This window comes from Tinamus guttatus, unplaced genomic scaffold, assembly GCF_059628265.1.
Source record: "Tinamus guttatus ecotype Peru unplaced genomic scaffold, ASM5962826v1 Tinamus_guttatus_pri_ptg000090l, whole genome shotgun sequence".
Classification (NCBI taxonomy): Eukaryota; Metazoa; Chordata; class Aves; order Tinamiformes; family Tinamidae; genus Tinamus; species Tinamus guttatus.
The window spans coordinates 2,544,085-2,567,725 of record NW_028288624.1 but is presented as its reverse complement, the minus strand read 5'-3'; the positions used below and the strand labels follow the sequence as shown (position 1 = coordinate 2,567,725).

Sequence of the window (23,641 nt, the reverse complement as noted above, 5' to 3'; positions counted from 1 at the left end):
TACATGGCCTTCTGAACACCAGTGTTTTGTGGCTTAGTTTCCTCCTCTTCTCTTTCCTGCCCTTTTTGTTTGGAACCCAAGACTTTGAACCAAAGAATGGGATATAGTCATAGTTTGGTTCTTACTTCCAAATAATTCTCACAGCCAAAGACAGAAGTTGCTTTCCATATGTCCCACAGTGAACCTCTACATCAGTATCTTTTTAAGTTCAGTTTTTATAACTTCATTATCTCAATCATGTTGGAAAATATCACAAAAAAGGCTGGAGTCATTTATTCCAAGGAAAAAAAAAGTGAGCTGAATGTATGTTTTATATGTTATGACTACAAGAAAAGATCAGGCGATGAAATCTAGAAATATTTATAAAGTTTAAATGTTGAAAAGAGGAATTAATTATTTAGTTAGGGCTCCTTGGGAGCAATGGGATGAAGCTTATCATGGAGCAGCTTAAACTGTATCTAAGGAATTACTGCCTAATGAGATAGTTTAGGCTGTGGTATAGTCTCCCAAGGGGAATGAAAGCCCAGGCAGTTGGGAAGACTTAATTCCTTTGAAGAAAATCATTATAGAAAATGATCTTGCCTGAATATAAAGGTGAGATTATACCTAAAGGACTTGTTAAGGAGCTCCTGACTTTCTCTGCATGTTTCCTTTTTTTCTTTTCTTTTTTTCCTCCCAACAGGTGTTCAAAACAGGGCACGTAATAAGTTGGATGCATAGTCTTCAAAACTGTTATCTTTTCCATTCTCGTGTATAAAGCCGGATGAGTCAGGGAGGGAGAGTCCCAAATGCAGAGCTCTATCCTGCTGGTGAATGGCAGAGCTAGAGCTGACCTGACTGCTGCTGAAGGAGCTCTCAGATGTTTAAGCAAAATGCTGTGTGAAGAGTTAATGCCTGGAGCGACAGCAAATGCATGAAAGAACAGGAAGCCCACATATATCCTCTGTTGACATATGCTTGTTTTCCTGACCTTTTCATTTATTAATGCAAATGCTTCAAACTTTTTCAAGCATTGCAGGATTTGTCACAATTGCTATTCTGTTTCTTCTCTCCATGGCACTGAAGAACAAAGACGTCCCAGTGCTGGCACGGCTGGAGCAGAATAGCAGTGTGGGTCAGTGTAGTTGAACTTGCACCACTTACAAATTCTGATCTCCCAAATTTTACAGGTGTAAGCATTTTGATCTTGGACTGATTTGGGAGCAGAATTTCTGAGTTCCTTTGTCTCAGCATTATAAAACACATTACCAGGTTACCTTTATGTCTTGTTTCAATGACGAATGATCCAACAATGATTGATACCATCTGCATTTTGCTTTAAACTCTGCTTTTTTTGATGAGAATTCCCTAAGACCAGAAGAGGAGAGTGGATCTCTGTATTGTATCTTTCTCTGATGAAATGTAAGTGGGGAAATGTGAGTCTTTCAGTTTCCCAGTCTTTGTTTATTTGAAATTAAAACCAAATTTGAAATAAATGAGATTAGCACTGAGCTATCTTAACATAACTGAAAACTTGAACTAGAAGATTCTCATGAATTCGGGTATCTGAAAGGCAGGTTTTGTCAGTAAGAACAGCTGACTGAGTTGAGTCCTTTATTTTCTACCAGCTATAAGTACAAAACCAGTCTTATCTACTCAAAGAGAGTCTTTCAGAGATACCTAGAATAAGAAGGGCATATGTGGCAGTAGACATTGTAGTCGCTGATGGGCTAATATTCTTGCTGTTCAACTCTCAAATGCTTCAAATGTGCCCTCTCAAACTACTGAAGAAAACAAGAACATGGCCAGGCAACAATTTGATTTTGTTTGGGTTTTGAGTTGGCTTTTGCTGTACTCAGAATGTTAAGGAGCTTCTGTCTTTATGACTTAGAATAGCAAATAAAATACTGAATCAGAAGAAACATAAAGTATTAAAAGCAAAATATAACGTGGACTAAAACCTACTAGAAAAACATTATGATTACATAGTAATTAAACAGACCTCCAGAATGTCCTTCAAATGAAATTGCTTGCATTTGCCCTTATGTTCCACCTTGTTTCTGCTTTCTAAAGACTTGCGTCAGAAACATATATGAGGGGGCTTCACTTGAGGATATTCTACCAATCTGAAAGCTCTGTGGAGCTGAGGACCACTAAGAATAGAAAAGTTAGTCAAGATAGCTCGCTGCTTGAAGCTTAAATATTATTCAGGTAATTATGTGATCTTTGACCATGGCGTATGTGGCAATATACAATTTCTCTCTCTCTCTTTTTTTTTTTTTTTTTTTTTGATAAGCTAGCTCTGGAATCTTTGAAAAGATTCAAGAACTTGCTTATGTGGAGACTCGCTAATTGCTGAGAGGTGAAATCTACCTGCGATGCTGTTAGAAGGGCAGCTTCAGCAGGCAGGGCGAGCACGTGATTTAATGCACTGAACAATCTGTGTGCAGACCTTCCCGAGTAAAGCAAGATATCATTGCAAATAAGATAGAATAAGGACCTCTGTACATTCATTTTCCAGGAGCATGTTACTACTGAGGTTTAAAAGAACAGATACATGTGCGTTAATATATAAACTCAGAGGAAATTTCTGTTTCTCGAGATGTAAAATTCTTTCTATGTTCTTTGAGTTGTTTATTCTGGCATTTTGAGGTGAATCTTATGATGTTGCAGAGCCAGTCAGTTGGTCACCTATGTTCCAGTAACTTTTGAACCTACTGGCTGATGTTATCCAAATTTGACAGTGTGGTAGAGGTCTCAAAGATCAGTCGTGTTGTTTAGAGGAAATAGGAGGTCGGTAAAAGTGAGTCTGCAGAGCTCTCCTAAACAGTGGAGACTGCAGCTCTTATAGCTCTCAGCGATGTAGAAATGTGCCCTCAAAAGTAATGCATCAGTTTTTATTCATTTTAGTTGATATAGATCATATAGTTGTTACCTTTTAGTCTGCTCTAGTGCATAGGTGACTTCAGTAGTTTAACTATAATTTTGTGAATATCAAGAGTACTGGGTTACTCTGAGCTAAGGATATGTTGGCCTATGCAAAGAACTGTTTTTTTTTTTTTTTTAAGAAGAGAGAGAAAAATCATCTAGGACAGTGTTAGTACAGGTGACTCAACCCAGAATAGATTCCCAAAGTCTCAGAATTAAATCAGATTGTGTGGCCTGTTCCGATATTAATTCTCAGGCAACAGTGTGCTGGGACTTTTTGAATTAATGATGTTTAGGAAAAACATCTTTAACCTGAAGAGTTATGAAGATGTTTTGTATAGAGCCACTCAGGTTTTCCTTTTTGCTGAATGTAGGTATGTTTTCTTACTTAATATTCACATTTTTAAATGATTGTTTATAAAAATGTTTTAGCAAGTGTATTTAAATTAAACAACTCCCCCTAGATATCCAAAAAATGTGGTATTCCAGATTGCACCAGTGAAAGCAGCTTAGAACAATATTCAGAATAGTTGCTTTACTTCTCGGTGATTACAAAAGTAACAAGAAAAGTCCCTCTGCAGGGATTTGTTTGACTTTTTAATGAGTTTGATTGAATTCCCCTTTTAAGAGTTACTGGAACAAAGGAAAGTGCTCTTGGCCTGCGCAGTTCAATCAGGCATCAGGGCACAATGTACAACGTGAGTTAGGGCATGACCAAGCTACAGTAGAAGGCAAGTTCTTCGTGACACAGTTTGAGTTTGTTTTTTAGTCAGATCTACCTTGAATTCTCTGGGATTTTAAGCAACCATCATGCATTCACATAATGATCCCAGAAATATGCTTGGGTAGCGAGCAAGAAGAATGCTAAAATTGGAAGTTCATAACACTATGCCTAAGGATAAATATAAGAAGGAAGGGTGCTTTTTTGAAAGGAAAAACATTGAATATGGTTGAGTTCCTTTGCATACACCTGCTCGTCAGCAAAATTTTCTTCTAGTGGGTGTTCCGTTAGATGTCTACAGTTGAACATATTTCCAAGAGATTGTTTTACAGACCCTTTTTCCATTCTTGCACTGAGCATGAGGCCATTTATGCAGTACCTGTGTCCCTAAGCACAGCCCGTTGCAGCCTTGCAGGTATCTGTTGATGGCATTTTTCTTTCCTTCTTGGCTTTTACCCTCACTTTCTGAAATGTGTCTCATTTTTGCTGTTTTCTTCCCAGAAGTCACCCCTCTGACATCACAGCTCAGGATGGAAACCTAATATGACTCCCAGTGGGATAAGCTGTATTGAAGTACTCTAGTGTCAGAAGAATAGAGAGCAGATTAATGAAAAGTCCATCTCTATTTAAAAAACTTACTTTTCCTTTGAAGGGCCTTATAGGTGAACTTGGAAATAGGGCAAAAGTTTTTTTTTTTCTTTATGATAGTGTTTTTTCTAAAACTTCTCTTGTTCCTTTACCTCTGGTGCTTTTCCATGTCTCTCTCCTCTGGGGGGCGCCTTTAGAAAGTCTTGCACAGCACTAAGTGACTTAATGAACAGATGGAGCTGGAACTTACAAACTAGGAAGTTCAAAATCTGCAGGTACTGTTAACATTTGACTGCGAGTAGTCTGATTTGCACGAGATGCCTATAGAGTTGCAAAAACTGCCCTGGTTCTTTGATTTGCAAAGAGGCAGGGAGTGTAAGGGGAGGAGAAGAGAAGGAAAGAAACCTGACTTAGCTGGATCTACATTGCAGTTTCTTACATGAAGCTGCTGTGTTTTGGTACAACTTCGGAGTGGCCAGTTCTTCATAACCCACATATCCCATCTAATAGAAACGATTAAATCTTTGCCTAAGTAAACTGTCTCATGCTAGACTATTATAAGACTTGCATGATAGTTCTCTTAAGCCTGTCTTGTTACTGATACTTGTATTATTGATATTAAAATAAAGTGCCAGTATTACTTGAAGTAGTTTTTCTGATTTTTTTTTTTCCTCCCCCTTCTCCTTACCCTTACCTGCTAGATGATGAGCATACCAAGCAGACCACAAGTAGAGGGTTAATGGGATAATGCTAATTGGAGGTATTTCCTGCTGCCTGTGCCAAGCAGATTGCCTGCCCTAGCAATTTATCCTTGGGTGAGGAGCCAAAGGATCACGAGGTACAAGTTTAATTTCATGCGATCACCCAGCTTTGTGTGGTGTATGAAATAGCAGGGAGGAAAGCCTGGGGCTGGTTTAACCACTGGTTTGTGAGCAGATTGGGCTTCGGGGGAGAGAAGTTTCCTTGTGTCAGCAAAACATTAATTGGCAGCCTTTATGTTGCTTTGTAACAAAGGGAATGGAATTTGTGGGGGCCAAATGTCTTTGGTGGGCGACTGGTGCTTGTTTCTAAATTGAGATGTGGCTCGTGTTTTATACTGATGCTGTAAAAACTGCTGGCTAGAATAAGATTCTCCTGGCCCTGAATGTTCTCAGGAGGGTGTCCAAAAATTGAAATCCAGCAGTTTGCAGCTTGAACCTTTCAAAACTCTAAGAGCAATTCAGCCCACTGCTTAACCGTGTAAAAAGGTTGTTTTGAAGTGCTTGTCAGCGTGCAAGCAACCGTTTTCTAAGGGATCCTGTCCAACTATTCGTGTGCACAACAAGACTGTGTTCAATTGTTTCACATTATGAATAAACTTTAGTATTTGTTTTTAATGTTTTTCTCCTTTTAATTTTCTTCACTTGCCTCAGGTTGGCAACCTGATTCTGACCATAGAACACCTTTTTCAGAATGTCTTCTCCCTCTCATTTCCCTACAAAAATGTGAAATTCTCCATGTTACTGTCAGTATGAGCACAAAGATTATGGACTTGTAGGCTTCTTAAAAATAGTATGAGGGTATTACACTTCAAACATTTTGCCATTGTTTTTTATAATTAGCATAGTTTTCATTTTTGTAATGGCTAGGTCTAGGAATGAATGCACAAATACGATTGATTATTTTCCCCCTTTATACCTTGAATATGAAGGAATCTAGATATAATATGCTGGCTCAAACTTCATCCCACCTGGAATTTCGCCAAACTTTAACAAACAAATAACTGTTTTTTTTTTTTTTTTTAAAAAAAGGACATTTCATGATAAGATTGATAGGTATGCGTATGATGCATTACTCCTATCTATGTCTTTTTAAAAAGTACCATTGGAAATATCCACTTCTGTTCCCTGTTTATCACCCATAACTGTCTTCTAGTATTTCAGTGTCTAAATGTAGAGCTAGCTAAAGATGCTGAGGATGGAAACAACTGAAAGGTATCTCTAAAGACATGCTGCTAACATTCTTTTTTCAATGGTAGATCTAAATGCAGTTGTATAATTAATTCTGTAATTACTACAATTATATATTTTATTGGCTTAGAAGATAACTTAATGTGTTGATATTTAAATAAGCATTTTTATCGGCTTAAGCTTTATTCATTAATTCAGATTTTATGATGGGCTCTCATCTTTAGAATTTCTACAAGAAGCCTGAGTGTAGTTAAAGGGTAACTTTTCAGATTTTTTTGAGGAACCTGGAAGAAGTTGTTCAGTGCAAAATGTCACACTAAACAGCATTAAACTAGGTCTTCTGTTAAAAAATGAAAAAGAGAAACTTCTCATAAAGTTGACGTAAGCAAATATCCAGTAATTGCTGGGATATTGTACAATATAATACGACAATCCCTTTTTATATATATTTTGTCTTTTCTTTAAAGCCTTTCTTTTGTGCCGGTCAGATGTACTAGTTTATCAGGTGGCCATTTTTGTCGTTTTTATCTTTATTTTGGAAGAATGGTGGCTACTGACATTTGGTGGGTGAGGCTTCGGTGGTGGTTCTTCTCATGTGTGTTTTGAATAATGTAGGAGATGATATGCTCAAACTTGTCATGTCAGAGCAGCCTGTTTAATGCAAATATGGCTATAAAATGCACATTACACTTACAACTATGTATAAAGAAATTTAGGAAATTTAGCTTTAGGAAACAGATTGATGTATGCCGGCTTTAGTCTCTGAAACATTTTTTTTTTTTAAGTCGTACTTTAGAAACAGAAATAACTGATAAGACATAAATGTGTGTGCATGAGCAACGTATGAGGGACTGTAGCAGAAATGGATTTTTTTTCTCCTGAAGTTGTTGAATTCTGGGGAGCCGCAAATGCTGTATCACTCCCTCAGGAGTTAGAGCCTCTCTCTCTCCCCTGTGCCTGCTCTTTACATCTCAAAAATATGTTGTGTACCCCCTCAAAATTGGGTTTGAGTTTTTGTTATTTAGTCCCTTTTGCCTAGACACTTGGCTAATTTGGGACTGTTTCTTGCCACTAGGATAGTGATAAAAAGGCAGGATTTATTTTATAATACGGTGTTATGAAATTCCTTAGAACCATGTAATGAACTTCTCGAGGCTTTGGATCGCACTCCTTCAGCTTAAGAACAAAACACTTAATTTACTTGCAGAGTCAGACTTTCTAAGCAGGTTTTCCCAAGCTGCTTCTCTGTTCCTATATGAAGGGGTCTGTATTTGGAGGCAAGCCAAGGTGCTTCAAGTATCTGTAGTGACAATAAATAAACATCAAATTAATAAAAATATAAAATGAAATAAATTATGAAATGAAAATGAAATAAAAATGGAATCACTTGACTAATTGACTGTGGCAAGCAATTTATTGAATAGAAGTATGACTGAATAATTGTGATATGTTTTGTTTGACATACAAAAGTCTTGCCTTTGTTTTCAGGGAGAAGGACCTGAACGCAAAGTTTATTATTTCAATGGAAAAAAATAAAACAACAATCACAAACTTAAAGGTGAGTAATATTCTAACTAAATAGCTTCCAAGACTTGACTGGACAAAACAGTGGTGCTCACTTGCTACAGTGCAGTATGGAGAACATCCTTAGTTTTGTAAATACTTGAATTCATTCTTTGGGAAAACACATTAAACTGTTACCAGTTGTACCACAGTTTTATGAAAAACATTCTGTAGGTATCTCCTAGGTTTTTCTGAGTTTTTTATTGTTCTAGTCATTACTGAGATGGAAGTTAAAAGCCTAAAAGAAAGGTATATCCTCAGTAGCTAATATACCTTCAGGTGACTTGTAAAAGCAATCTCCTGGAATTTTCATGAAAATGAACTAAATCCAAAGTCCCCACCACTTGTTGTAATATTTTGATGATCTAATTTAACACTTCTCTCACCAAGAGAAGTCGTTCTCAACAAATATCTATTTGCAAGATAGATTTCAATGGCAAATAAACTGTGTACTGAAATTTCTTTTTTATGTATCTCTACTGGTTCAGATAGCAATATGCCTTAGCAACATACATCTGCTAACTGCCCTGTCTTGAGCATAATGTTAGCTTTAACCAGCAGGCCCATAAGACCAATTTAATTACAGCTCTGCACTGCATTTACAATGCAAAGGTTTCTCTGGCTCCTATTGATTTTATGTGAATAATCCCATACTACAAGCTGAATTTCATACACAGGTCTGATTTATGTCAGTGTAAGTATTGTGACAAAAATGCAGTGCTGTGTTGCGATAAGAAAGCTAAAATTCAAAGCAAAATTCAGACTCTGCTTATGCTTTAATTCTGAAGGCTGTATCTACTGATTTTTTTTCACTGTTCTTGAAATAATAGGCCAGCCTATCATTGTGATCTTCTTACTAGGTGTAATTCTATGTTAAATTTTTATTCTGTATAGTCGTTCTAAAACATTTAAAAATATTTAATTAGTACATATTGTACCAACTTCTATTTTATTTTATTTTAATAGATACCAGAGGGTGGAACTGGAGACACAGGAAGAGAAAGAACCAAGACATTTACCTATGATTTTTCATATTTCTCAGCAGATAGTAAAAGTCCCAGCTTTGTGTGTCAAGAAATGGTAGGATTTCTAAATGTTAATAATGGATCTTTTCTGCCACTTTTCTTTGACCTGAAAGCATTCTTTCCATTTGATCATCTTTCCATTTAAAATACTTATTTTCTTTCTCCCTTTTTTTTTTTTAATTTACCTAACACTGCTAACTTACCTAACATGGTTAAGTGCTTTTCTCATACTGAAAACTAAATGCCTTTTTTCTGGTACTCTTGTCTGATTTGTCTTGTGAGGTCACGTTAGGAAACTTCTTTGACCCATTTTGTGGGAGGAGATGCTCGATTTGTTTTTGAACAGATTTAGAAAAATCACTGTTGAGAAACAAGGATACATCCTTAACTCATGAAGATGGGAACATTCTTCTTGTGCAGTTGAAGTTATTTTCTGATCAAAAGATTTAGACATTGATGAACCTGCTCAAAGGAGGCTCATCTCTTTCAGTACTTTCTCTTGGTTTGGGAAGGACAAACCTGCCTTTTATCCTGCATGCTCACAGTAGAAAATATGATGTTTTGCATTCTTAAGTTCTAGGTTAGCAGTATCTTGCACAAGTTTAGAGGAGTGTGTTTTCAAAAAAAAAAAATTTTGTGACCCCAGCCGAAATTCACACTTTTGATGCCCCCATCATAGAGCAAATTAATATAAGAGGCAGGTTGATATGGAATTATAAATATAAATGGATATCAACCTGTGTAGTGTTCAGTTTCTATGCTTCTGAACCGTAAGTGTTAAAAGAGTTTCTCCCTTAGTAACACCATTTTGCCTCTATTTCAGAGTAGATCAGGTTGAAGATCAGGCAGGATCCCTGATGGCTTGAGGAAAAATATGGCAATGTAAGGATAGCTGCAGCAGCCTTTGGTAGCTGCAGCAGCCTTTAAGCCTTTAGACTTTAGCCTGTGAGCTTTATGCTTTATGGTAGCAGGAGCAGTATGCTGGCATCCTAGACACGTCTTAAATGTCCATATTCAATATTCTGCTATTATGGCATGTCTCCATCCCAAACTTCCTCTTTAGTCCTGACTGCTTCTCTTGTTCAGTCATAAAAATGCTTTTGTCCTTCTATCAAGTGTTGGATTAAATACCATGTGTACAGCGCATTTAAAACTGAAGGCATTTTAAAACAAAAGGAGTGCAGTTTCTAAGGAATTGCTCCACAAGCTATTGTTTTGCTTGTATTATTGATTTCATATTTAATTGAAAGACTTTGCACTTAAGCTCTTATCAGCTTGCTGCAGAAATTTCCAGCTTTCTGTACCAGTGACATAAGGAAGCATGCTTTTGTTCATGTGCAGCTTGCTAGGGAATAAAACTGTTCTTGAATACTGGTAGTGCAGATGTCTGGTGTGCTTTGCTTATGATTGTTATATTTTCCCATTTAAAGGTAGAAAAATGAGAAATGAAAGCCTGTTTAATGCTACACAAACCATTATTGTCCCTTGCAGATGTAAAATAGACTTTAATGCACAAAAATTAGAGCAGGAGTGGAAGTTAACCTTCAACAGAAACTAAGAGAACTTTGTTCAGTTTACTGCTCTTTTGTGACTAACAAAGTCCTGTGTTAATAATCTATTTTCTGATCTGTGTTTTAAGTTCTCGTGCACAAAGATTACTGACTGTAGTGGTTAGGGACACGTATACATAAGCATCACTGTGCATACTGACTATTTGGTGTCCTGCCTTAAGTCATTTAGCAGGTCTACAGATATTTTTAGGAGGGAATAGGCAGAGCAAATACATATGGCTCATTTAAAAGCAGCTAGGAGGAAGCTACTGAAAACCCTCCCAGGATGGTAGTACAATGATATAGCAAGAAACATGAAAGTAATGCTAGTTTTCTGGAAAGGTGTGGGTGAGAATTGTGCTGTAGATCTTCGTAAAGCACAGGCTGAGCAAAACCCACGCAGGGGTTTTGAAAGAGTATGAGAAGTTTCAATTTGTGCTGTGAGTGAAAAAAGTGTAAGTGGAAATGTTTGGGGAATCCTGTTTTTGCATCTTTGTGCCTGTGCGGGAGGACAGCTATGAGAGCCTGTGCACCCTGGGGAATTTGTAGCAGGGGCCTGGATCAGACTACAGGACATAAAGGCAGATGGGAATTTCAGGAGAGCTGCAGTCAAAACAGTAGTGCGTAAAGACGTGATCCAGACACTGAGATAAGAAGCCAGACACTGAAAAAAATGAAAGAAGGAAAAATAAATCTGTGAGTACTTGGGAAGAAGAATTCAAATGAGCTATTACTTTCAGATGATGAGAGAAAGGAAGATCATGCTTCTCAGGCTGATCTTTCTCTTTGAGAAGTATGACCGATTGCACTATTTTAACTTCCTTGCTCAAGGGAAGGTTGTTATTAAATATTCTACATCTACGACAGCACTTGAGCATTAATGTTTACAAAAATTACCTATCACTCCTCCAAGGAGTCCTAAGGAGGAAGGTCATGACTGCACTGTGTGTTTGCCAGGCTCTACTCATGCCTTGGACATGTTAGCTAATTCAAACCATGTACGCTGAGGCGTTGTGGCCAAGTCATGGGAAGCAGCTATGAGATTTTTGAAAAGCTTGTCTGTGTCGGGTGCCCATACTGATGTTTTCGCTTCTCTGTTAGAAGCGTTATTCCTTGCCTGAGAGACCAGGGAGGATATGGAAGGAAGTGAAGGGTAATATTGATGAAGGGTTAGGAATCTGGGAGGGAAACTGGTAGCAAGAGCTGAATTTGGTGAGAGCAGAGCCACATATTGTGTGATGTGGCCAAAAGCAGTCAGGAAAATAGGAGAAAAAAGAAAACATGAATAATGCCTGATGCGAGAGGAAACATTTCCTATTGAGAAAGAGGCAGGTATATGCAGAATATGTAAATTGGAAATGATAGAATAAGTAAGTAGATACTATGGAAAAGTAGTGTTTTTTGTGGGTTTTTTTTTTTTGGTTTAGTTTTTTGTGCTTCTAAATGTAAAGTGGATCTGTGAAAGAAGAGAAAATATAAAATGTATCATTGCACTGCTGTAAACTAAGTGTAGTAGCAAAATTTCTTTTAAGCATTGAATTTTTGTCCTGTAATAAATAGCATTGGTTGATGCCAATAGCTTATACTGTAGTATTTTAACATTATTATTGTTTACCGTTTCCCATGGAGACAGTCTTTCCCAAAAATCTCTTAGGTCTTCAAAACATTTTTTTCATTTGTTTCAGGTTTTCAAAAATCTTGGTACTGATGTGCTTAAATCTGCTTTTGAGGGTTATAATGCTTGTGTCTTTGCATATGGACAGACTGGATCTGGAAAGTCCTACACGATGATGGGAAATGTGGTATGTCATATTTTGCAAATGAACATTTTTATTCTTAACCATGCATTGAAATTATGCTATTGCAAGAGCAATGTCTTATATTACTGCCTATTTTCTCTGTGTCCTCACAACTGTCATTATAGCTTCTAGCAGTAATCTGAGATTCTAGAAGCTGTTTCTTCTATAGCTGGATCCTTAACCGTTGAAAGAACCATCTTTAGGAGATGGCCTGTTCTATTGGAGAAAAAGCTTTCAATTTTGCTGTATATCAGAACCAATACCCAGGTTGAGGCGAGAAAGAAGATACTGATTATGAGGGACTAAATGAATTTTTAAATGCTTAGAAAATTACAAAGAGTCCTCGACCCTTGCTTAGAAAAGGCTTTGAAGTGAAGAGTAGAACCTTGGAGTGAGAGAAGCTAATTTCAAAACACTGTTAATGGAACAATGCCGTGGTTTTGATTTGAAGGATTAAGTCATGCTGAACCCTGCAATGAAGAACCTGGAAGAGAGGTGAGATTGGAAGGGGAGTTTGTAGGTTGTGAGGCTAGAAAGGAGCTGGCACAATTGCTCGAGGAGGAAAAGAATTCCCTAAAGTGCTGAGAGAGGAGCATTTTATAAGAGCTGATGGATTGCTCCTGTTTGCAGATTTTATTCTCTTTTAATCCTTGGAAAAAAATACAGCATGTCCTCTGCCAGCAGCAATGAGAAGGGGAATGTTGCCACTTGTCCTTCTTTAGATAGACATTACTTTGGAACTGTAATAAGATTGGCCATTTTGCACCTCCTTGAGTTTAGAAGAATAAATTAGCTGTAAATCTTTTTTTTTTTTTTTTTTTTTTCCTCTCAGTTTTCCTGGAACAAGTAGCTTTATATTTGAACTTTTATGTATAGACTTTTGTAACCAGCAAAGGTGTTACGACCTAGATGTGTACTTCTATTTCAGAAATCCATACATGACATTTTTATGAGACTTCCTCACTAAATGTAATGACTGTAATCATCAAGAGAATTTGCAAATAAATAGATGGTGAAGTTTGTTTGACACTATTCAGTAATAAAGGTCTAATCTGTCGTCTTGCTGTGATATATATATACTTTAATATGGTACAAAGGGTGTGTAAAAGAGAGTCAGCTGCCAAGTTGAATGATGGCCCTATCGGAGAGACTCCAATGCTATAAAAAAACTTGAATTGGAAATAATTTTTCCTTTTTCTCCTGCTTCTATTCGAAAATATAAATTCTGCTATCCTTTTGCTTTAAATATCTAATGTTCTTGGCCCGGGAAGTCTTTTGCTGTAATACTCTGTGCAGCAACCTTTTCAAGGAGTTTGTGGACCAAGTCTTGAGCAGAGCTGCTGAGATAGTCAGAGACCTATAAAATATAATTTATCAAGATTTTCAGTCCACGCTTCCTTTCCTGGGAAAGGAAAATTGAGGAGGAACAAAAGAGTCTTAAGAGCCTTCGAAGATGTGAAACGCTGCTATAGAGAGAAAGGGAACAACTTATTTAAGGGAGATGAGCAAGAAGCAATAGGTCTTTAAAGGCAGTAAAAAGGTTTCTGATGAGATATTACACAAGGAAAACAGGCTTTTAATAAGTAAATAAAGCTCTGGAATAGGAACCATAGGAACCTGTTCTGTTCCTCTGAACTACTATGACTGAAAGAAAACTCAAGGAAAAAAACATGTTAGCGATGCGATAGACTTGGTTGAAACTGCCATGAAACTGTAAGGAGTGGAAAGAAAAAAAAAAGAGGGGAAAAATGTTTAAATTGAATTTCTAGTTATTGTTAATAAGATACACAAATCTTATACAAATAACTCAAACCCCGAACCCCAAACCCTAACCCTAAACCCAAACCCTTAAGCTTAACCCTAATCCTATCTATACAAATCTACAAAAGATATACAGATATACAAGATATATAAATTATACTGAGAACTACACATTCTTCCTTTCTCATCTCTCTAGTTAATGTTACTCAACTGCAGCTAATACTCCTTATTTTGAGACTTTCTTTGCAGTTGCTCAGTTATGTCAAATGCTAATCATTTGCCTAAAACTTTCTGTAATGGTTGTCTTTCATGTTTTTTTTTTTTTTGCCTTAAGCTTTAATTAAAACTCTTCAGAAGTTTCCAAGCGTGAAATGAATGAAAGAAAAGAATCACTTTTCTTCTGTTACCATGTTGAAAACAAACAAAAAAATGCAACACTGAAAGCTTAGTGGATTTTTCTGTAGATGTAAGTTCCTCAAAAACAGTCTTGAGTCTCTTGTCTAAGACATGCAGACAGGTGAAAGACCAGATATTGGAGAGAGGAGGAATAGATCATTGCTACGTTCAAATTAGTTGTTCAGCTCAATTTGTCCTACTTTGCCTCCTGCTTTGGTTACAAGGCCCCTCACTCTAAGCTAGACTCTCCCTTGCCTCAGCAGTGCCTAGAATGAGTCAGTCCAACGCAGCAGGTCTGTTAGGCTTTTTTGGGCTGGAGGCGAATTGCAGATGAGAGACTGTTTTGTCAGCTCCTTCTGACTTGGCAGCTCTGATCCCAAGGCTTGTCTGTACGTTCCTCTCCCCTTGCTGTGTTCTTCGTGCTATGTTTGCTTGTTTCGGCTCCACTGGAATGTCACCTGCCGCCTTCCAGATGTGGTGGGAGGAGGTGTGCTTGGCAGGCTCGCAGTGTCACAGAATCACCAAATGGCTGAGGTTGGAAATGGCCTCCAAAGATCTAGTCCAGCCCTCCTGCTGAAGCAGGGACACCTAGAGCACATGGTACAGGGTCACATCCAAGGTGAGATTTGAAGATCTCCAGAGAAGATGCTTCCACAATTTCTCTAGGCAGCCTGTTCCAGGGCTCTGTCACCCTCCACCTCTGAACATTCAGCACTCCACAGGAATGTACCAGTGAAGAGCATGCAGCTTCTTGTTAACTGGAATGACCAGCTTCTCCTCCTTCCTTCTGCTGCTGGGAGCAAAGTCCTGCTTGAGCTAAGAAGGGTGGCTGCAAATGGGTTTCATGGGAGCCAAGAGAAAAGGAGAGCTCCACACGGTGTCTGAGATGGTGGGATTGCTCTCTTGAGAGACAGGATCCATTGCCTGGGTCCTCAGTGAGAACTGTGTCTGCCAGGAGACCAGTGGCCTCACTGGGGCAAGGCTCAATTCTCAAGTGCGGGCTTAACCTAGAAGAAGAAATCTTTCCACGACTTGCTGTTTGTGTATTAGCTGATGTGCAAGGACCATTGCACTGTAGTAGATAGTTCCAGCCCTTCTGAGAAACCACACAGGTGCCTGTAGGAATTTTGTGAGGAATATGTGGGGTTTTTTTTTCAGTTTGCTCTTTCTGCATAAAAACTCTTTCATTGCAGAGTCAAGCATTCAAAAATTAAACATTAGATTAATGTGATTGCATTGTGGAATAAACTTACTATAGCTTTACTTTCACCATTCCATACCAATTTATCCAGAGGACCTGCTATATCTTTTGAGTTAAAGGATGTGCTGCGATCTGGGAATGAGGGATTTGAATGAGGATAGCTTGTGAACAGATTTACATGGCTATTGCCCCATTCATGGCAGACATTGCAATGTCTATAGTGAAATGAGGCAGATGGGGAGGTGAGAAAGGAAGCAGTGGGACAAAGTAATTATGTTGCACTGGAGGGCCAGATTCTGCCTTAAGAAGTTGGCGTTATTTGGAGCAAGTGAGAGGGATAAAATACAGCCCAATTGTAAGGAACTGCATCAAGTACATAAATTTCAAGGCATGCAGTGATTAAAGTGGCAAGATGATTGCAAGCAAATAGATGAAGAGAATATTTGTAGGTTTTCAGGTTTGTTTCTCACTGTTCCTGGATCTTGGAGCTCTCAGCTAGTGATCTTAAATATTATTTTTTTCTAAATATTGCGTATTTCAGCCTGGAGAAGAGAAAGCTGAGAGGGGATCTAATCAGTGTGTATAAGGATCTCAACGGAGGCAGCGAGGAGGATGGGGCTGGCCTTTTTTCAGTGGTGGCCACTGATAGAACTAGAGGAAATGGCCAGAAACTGAAGCATCAAAAGTTCCACAGGAACTTAAGGAAAAATTTCTTGACAGTGAGGGTGACAGAGCACTGGAACAGGCTGCCCAGAGAGGTTGTGGAGTCTCCTTCTCTGGAGATCTTCAAAACCCGCTTGGACACAGTCCTGTGCCACGTGCTCTAGGTGACCCTGCGTGTGCAGGGGGGTTGGACTAGATGACCTCTAGAGGTCCCTTCCAACCTTAAGCATTCTATGCTTCTATGTATGCATGCATATATAGCCTTACAAATAAGAATTGTTGCTGTTTCAGGGTGATGCTGGTTTAATACCTCGAATTTGTGAAGGCTTATTTAGCAAAATAAGTGAAAAAGCAAAGCGGAATGAGGCATCCTTTCGAACAGAAGTCAGGTAAGTCTTGGCATGTTATATTGTTTGCTGATTATCAAACTGGTTTCAGTTAAAACCACATGGTTTCACTTGCTGATTCTGAGAAAGGTGCGCCTCAGATAAGTTTTCATGCTTATCTTCGGACCTATAATTGATTTTTTTTTTTGAAGTTTGTAGTCAGAATGTGCAATATTTCTCACTTCTGTTTATTTTATTTTAAGGGCAATGTTTTTGCCATTAGAAAGTATCTTCCCTATTTTTACTCTTTCTTTCAAACCAACATTAGAATCTTTAATCGTGCTCATGTCTGCTGCCCTTCTACTTTCTTTTACTTCTACTTTCTTGGCTTTGTAGTTGACATTACTTTCTTAAGCTAACTTCTTGGATCTGTTTGCTTCTCCAGGCATCTTGCCTCCAAACACAGTCACAATTACTTTTTAAAAAAATGCCTTGTATCAATCAGCATGTTTCTTGTTTTTGTCTTTCAGTTATCTGGAAATTTATAATGAACGCGTGAGAGATCTTCTCAGGAGGAAGTCATCAAAAACTAATAATTTACGAATACGAGAACATCCGAAAGAAGGGCCTTATGTTGAGGGTAACAGCCCTTTTAGTGGTGTTGACTTGACCTTTTCTATTGTATAGTGCTTTTTTATCTTTTGAAATGCAAATTATGATTATTGTTTTCCTGTAGCATAAAAGTATTATGGTTTCTGTTTTATGGGCTTTTTTCAGAGTTGATTTGAAGTATTGTTTGAATATAATTTATAAATCTTTTATATTGGAGCTGGAAAAAGCCTTTTAGTATCTAATAGTCTTAATCCATCATCTGCCAGGGAAGATTCTTTTCTTTTAAGAGATTATGCATGTAGTATTCCAGTCTATACTTTAGGAAAATTGATTTTTATTTTTAAATCATTAGGTTTACCGTAAATTTGCTGTTTACCCAAAGCCTCATTCCTTTCCTTAAAAATGATAAAGCAGCATGACAATAAACACTGTAATTGCAGAAATACTTTCTCTTTTATAAAGAAAAGTGTACCTGTGAGCATACTGTAACACTTTTTTATTTTCTTTAGATTTGTCTAAACATTTAGTGCAAAATTATACTGATGTAGAGGAACTTATGGATGCAGGAAATATAAACAGAACTACAGCTGCAACTGGAATGAATGATGTCAGTAGCAGGTCTCATGCTATTTTTACAATCAACTTCACTCAGGTAATAAAGAAATGTTTTATAAGCCTTTTTTCTTTCTGAAACTTCCTCTTTTACCTCCTCTTTGTATTCCTGATTCAATGATGTGAAAAAAAATGAAGAAATTTAATGTATTGTTTTCTTTTTTTTTCTTTTTTTTTTTTTGGTTTACGTGTAGTAACCTCATTTTTTAATGTCTCGAGCTGTTTGCAATTCCTGGGGTTCTTTTTATACCACCCAAAGATAATTTGCTAGAAGAAGAAAAGATAGCATGGGGACGGTTTGCTCTCCTCACAAATTTTTGCATGTTTCTCCCTAAAACTAAACATACACAAAATCCCATGCACTAATCTCTGCTAAAATCCTCATTGTAGACCTATGGGAAGAGAATGAGAGGCAGGCATCATTACTGTTGTACTGTAAACAGTTGCCAGTTGAATCATTGTACAAAGACAGATTAAAAGGTGTGAGGAAATCTTAGTTAAAATCATAGAATAAAATTGCAATTGCTACTTAACTCAAGCTGGGGGAGAAATTGAATGTAGGTGAGTCTTAGTGTGTGTGCGCATCTTCAGCAACGAGCAGTATCATTAAATATTAGTTGAAAGTGTACTAATATGAATGTAGAAATAAACTGCCTGTGCATCGTGTAACTATCGATCCACAGTTTTTGGTGCCTGCACATAAATTGTTTTAAAGTGGCAAATAGGACAGTCTAAAAAAAGTAACTATTTGAGTATGAATCATGCAGCAAGTCATGATCAAATGCTTTTCTGTGGCACCTCTAGTTCACTGGTCTTCTAAAACTCTGCTGTTGGAAACTGGTTAAATTCAGTCATGACATGGAAAGGACAATTAGACTGAATTCAGTAAGATTTTACAATACGGTAGCTTAATGCATTTTTTCTTTCTTTCTTTCTCATAGGCCAAATTTGATTCTGAAATGCCTTGTGAGACTGTTAGCAAGATTCATTTGGTAGATCTTGCTGGAAGTGAGAGAGCAGATGCCACTGGTGCCACAGGGGTTAGATTAAAGGAAGGGGGGAATATTAACAAGTCTCTAGTTACTCTGGGAAATGTCATTTCTGCCTTAGGTGAGTGTCTTTTTTTGTGTGTGTGTGCTTGGCTGTTTTTTTGTTTTGTTTTTAATCATTGCATACATTTGTGTTCCTTTAAAGTTTGTATTGCAAAAAAGTGGCCTAACATGTAGAGTTTCTGAAAATGAATGAAAATACATTTATTGTTATTTTCTCCCTCCTCCCACCTTGCTTTACAGCTGATTTATCTCAGGATGCAACAAATCCTCTTGCAAAGAAGAAGCAAGTATTTGTGCCTTACAGGGACTCTGTGTTGACTTGGCTGTTAAAAGATAGCCTAGGAGGAAACTCAAAAACTATCATGATTGCTAGTAAGTGTTTTTAAATGACTTTTTGCATCCTGAACACCTCATGCTTAATAGGATTAGCTGTAAATATTTAGATTCCAGATGCTTCATTAAGACAGAGCATTGTTTACAGCTTTTAATGATTTATTTCTCTCTGAGCTTTCTAGTAATCCTTTACCTATACTCTACATAACATCTTATACAAACATTGTTCTTTGACAGTGAATCAAACCAGGCAGCAGTGAAATTAAGCCTGTTCTCATGGCATGTTTAGGGTTGATCCCGTTTGTTCAGTAACGTCGCAATCAGCCGCGTGCGCCTCCAGAACGTGAGAGTTTTGTCTGCGCGTGTAGATCCTGCTTGTCCGTGTGCATTATGCTGGGTGTCTTGACTGGTCACAGATGTAGCAAGGCACCCACACTGTGTGTGTACAGTCAGTAGGCGTTTGCTTGTGTAAGTGAGGGCCGCCCACTTGTATGTGCCTAATTACTTGCATCTGTTCTGACACCGAACTCGCTTCTGTGTCCCTCCTTCTGCCTCGTGCCCAGCGTAAGTATTAGCTAATCTGACCAGATAAAGCAAAAGCTGCTGCTTCTGCTTGCTATCCATCTGTGTTGCAGACAGCTTGTCCATGCACACTCAGGTTTGGGACCTAGAGGAAGTCTGGTGCTTCTCTGCTTTTACACCTACCGCCCTAGTAAAAAAAGATCTGGCTTTGTGCATCTCGTCAATCTTGATGCATAAATAATTTTGCTTTTCCCAAACTGTTGTTTTTGTAGCAATAGTGGCAGAAACAAGCTCGTCTTTTTTGACATTTAGTGGATAAGAATGTGCCATGTTCATGTGGCCTACTTTTTGGATACAGACAGCATTTTGACTTTGTGTCTGGATTTAATTATTTATGATTGATTTTTGTGCAGAATTTTCTTACAGCTTTCTTTTGAATCATAGAAAGCTCAGTAAGAGGCACTCAGTAAGAGCTTACCTATGGCATAAATATTGCAGATTTTCAACAAATTGGGGTAGGAATTCTATTTGCAAAAGATAGAGGTAAAGCTGTGAGGACCTTTCAGGGGAAGAGAAGGGAGGATTTGGGATGTTGGAGCTGCAAGATGTGAGGAACAACTCTGAGGTTTTTCTCAATTTTCCGTTCAAATAAAATGCAATCCAAGGGATGAAATCTTTTCTTGTGCAAAAGTACATTAAGTTTTGATCTATCATGTTTATATAAAATATCGTATCTTCTTTCCAGAAAGAGAACAACAGAGTAGTGGAGAAAAAAAATTAATTAAAATAAGGTAGGAGTGTAGTATTAGCTAAGGGAAACACAGTCTGTTGGCAGGTGCGTTTTCCCTAAACTTGGGAGCCACTGCCACATTTTGAACATTTGTTGCTGTTGAGAGAATGAAGAAGGATGGATATTTGAAGTCTAATTTTTCAGCATTTGACTCTTCTGCTCTCTTTCACTCTGATTAACTAGGCTTCTAATCTCCCATCATTTCTGAACTATGATCTTTTCTGTGTTTTTGGTATTTTGCAGATCTAATTATCTTTTTAATTTGGAACATTTGTACATTACTAGAAAGCTTTTATGTGAAGTGTGTATGGATAGCAGTTTATTAGAACTCCCTTGTTTTTAACGAGGAAGTTACCTGCGAAGAAGTAACCTGAAGTTATCTAGTTTTGTTTTCTATTGTTGCACAAAGTGATATACTTAGTTTACCAAGTAGTTTAGCCTGTAATGGCTCTGCCTGCTGCCAGACACCTGTAGCTCAGCAAAATGGCTAGATTTGTAGGTGAGTAATAGAAACTCTTGTCTTGTTTTGGTCGTCACATCTGCTTTTTGCTTAAATGTTGCTTAATTTACCTTCAAAACTGAGACTAGGTGTATTCTATTTTTGCCTAAAATGATGTTTACATTGGATGATTACATGGATGCTTATGTTATACTCATTGTTTTTTCCACTGTTCTTTTAAAAAGAATTGCACAAAAAAGCATATGAGACATGTTTTTGTTTGCTAGAGAGATGTAACGTTAAATAGATTGAGACCAAGATTTCTTTACAACTCTTGATTAATTGGTCTGCTTATTCCAGTACACAGTGGTGCAACTTGGTTTACTTAGGTAATAATGATACAGAAGCAGTGGAGTGAGGTGAAGGATTGAGACAAACCATAGCCATAGTTTTTGATCATATTCGTGCCTTTTAGTCCATGTTAAATTTATCTGACTTTTAAGAAACAAACCAACTTTACTAAGTGAGACATATGGTGCTGGATAAATTGTTTCTGCTTTCAATCTCCTCAGCTATTTCACCTGCTGATGTCAATTATGGAGAAACTTTAAGTACACTTCGATATGCAAATAGAGCCAAAAACATCATCAACAAGCCTACTATTAATGAGGATCCTAACGTCAAACTGATCCGTGAACTGAGAGCTGAAATAGCCCGATTAAAAGCCTTGCTTGCTCAAGGGAATCAGGTTAGTTTTGCTTGAAAGTTATGTATACTTTTCATTGAGCTATAATAACTCTTTGTAGAATGTAATGAGATAATTATCTTTCATGATATTGATTTGAGTAAACAAGCTGTATGAGGCCATGAATGAATATTATTTTCCCGATTGAATCAGTTTCTATATGGCTGGTAGATTACCTGTTTTAACATAACAGGGGAAAAATTACCAACTCAAAGCTTTTAGCTTTGTCTGAATAAAATCAGACCTTGATTGCAATATGCTGTGAAATAGGTGGTCGCACAACATAAGATAACTGAACAGCAATATGTTGGCTGTATCTAGTCTGATGAGCGGGAAGGCCCCTCAGATGGTTCCGTTAAGTAACAGAACTTACAAAGTAATTTTGATGTTCAGATACAAAACCGTAGGAACATGGACAGGTTTGAAAACATGATGTTTTATGCACAATATGTTAGAAAGCAGGTAAATCATAGAATCATAGAATCATAGAATGCTTAGGGTTGGAAGGGACCTCTAGAGATCATCTAGTCCAACCCCCCTGCATACGCAGGGACACCTAAAGCACGTGGCACAGGACTGCATCCAAGCGGGTTTTGAAGATCTCCAGAGAAGGAGACTCCACAACCTCTCTGGGCAGCCTGTTCCAGTGCTCTGTCACCCTCACTGTTAAGAAATTTTTCCTTAAGTTCCTATGGAATTTTTGATGTTTCAGTTTCCGGCCATTTCCTCTAGTCCTATCAGTGGCCACCACTGAAAAGAGACCATCCCCGTCCTCTGCACTCCCTCCCTTGAGGTATTTATATACACTGATTAGATCCCCTCTCAGCCTTCTCTTCTCCAGGCTGAACAGGCCCAGCTCTCTCAGTCTTTCCTCATAGGGCAGATGTTCCAGGCCCCTGATCATCCTTGTAGCCCTGCGCTGGACTCTCTCCAGCAGCTCCACATCCCTCTTGTACTGTGGAGCCCAGAACTGGACACAGTACTCCAGATGCGGCCTCACCAGGGCTGAGTAGAGGGGCAGGATCACCTCCCTCGACCTGCTAGAGATGCTCTTCTTAATGCAGCCCAGGATCCCATTGGCCTTCTTGGCCACGAGGGCACACTGCTGCCTCATGGTCAACTTGTCGTCCACCATGACACCCAGGTCTTTCTCCGCAGAGCTGCTCTCCAGAAGGTCGGTCCCCAGCCTGTACTGGTGTCTGGGGTTATTCCTCCCCAGGTGCAGGACCTTGCACTTGGCCTTGTTGAATTGCATGAGGTTTTTCACCGCCCAGTTGTCCAGTCTGTCCAGGTCCCTCTGGATGGCAGCACAGCCCTCTGGGGTATCGGCTACTCCTCCCAGTTTGGTATCATCAGCAAACTTGCTGAGGGAGCACTCTGTGCTAAGCAAATATGTCAAAGTTTTTTCAGTGTTAGATTTATCTCTCAGCTGAGGGAAGGTGAAAGAGTGCAAGGGGGCACTGATTTTGGTAACTGTCAATTTTAATGCTCAGGTAAATATCTGATTATATCCCTGTGCAATATAGAGTAGAGCATACATAATACGCAGTGAGTGATACAAGTGAATCCAAAAAAGATAAAATGGAACATTTAAAGCTTTTCTGTGACTTTTGGTCTTGACTTCAAAAACTTTTAACAATTATTTGATAACTGTTCAGCAACAGCAAGGTTAAATGAAGCAGCAGGACATGATAATGATACTGGTGATTGTGAGCCAAAATGCTGTAACGCACTCAGACTGGGAATTAAGATGGCCAGATAGATTTGTGACAATAGGGCAAGAAATGCTAATACTTAAAAGGGGTATTATTGTTATGAGTCATTTTTACTATACGAAGGGAGTGTCTGCTTGACTGAATAAAATTTGTTTCATTTTTGAAGGATGCTGATTTGGCTCGTGCTTGCTCTACTGAGTCACTGAATTACTGATTTTAGCAATCAGGAAACTCACTTGTTATTATTTACTCCCATATGCTAGGAAAATTAACAAAAAAAGTTGCTCCTGAAACAAGTATAAACCTTTTTTTAGACCTTTAAGGACATTACTTGATTCATTGACAGGCAATCATTTGAATAAACACAGGAAA

The 23,641-nt window shown here is 38.1% G+C and overlaps 1 protein-coding gene across 3 annotated transcripts in view; it reads left to right on the top strand.

The window, feature by feature from the left end:
- The window catches only part of KIF16B (kinesin family member 16B), a 121,877-nt gene that overhangs the window by 6,762 nt on the left and 91,474 nt on the right, over positions 1-23,641 (top strand). For all 3 annotated transcript variants that reach the window (XM_088520557.1, XM_088520554.1, XM_088520556.1), the window contains exons 2-10: positions 7,654-7,723; positions 8,695-8,808; positions 11,989-12,105; positions 16,415-16,512; positions 16,980-17,089; positions 17,571-17,713; positions 18,615-18,783; positions 18,966-19,097; positions 21,382-21,557. In XM_088520557.1, coding sequence (XP_088376683.1) covers positions 7,654-7,723; positions 8,695-8,808; positions 11,989-12,105; positions 16,415-16,512; positions 16,980-17,089; positions 17,571-17,713; positions 18,615-18,783; positions 18,966-19,097; positions 21,382-21,557 — 1,129 coding nt within the window. The remainder of the gene's footprint in view (positions 1-7,653; positions 7,724-8,694; positions 8,809-11,988; positions 12,106-16,414; positions 16,513-16,979; positions 17,090-17,570; positions 17,714-18,614; positions 18,784-18,965; positions 19,098-21,381; positions 21,558-23,641) is intronic.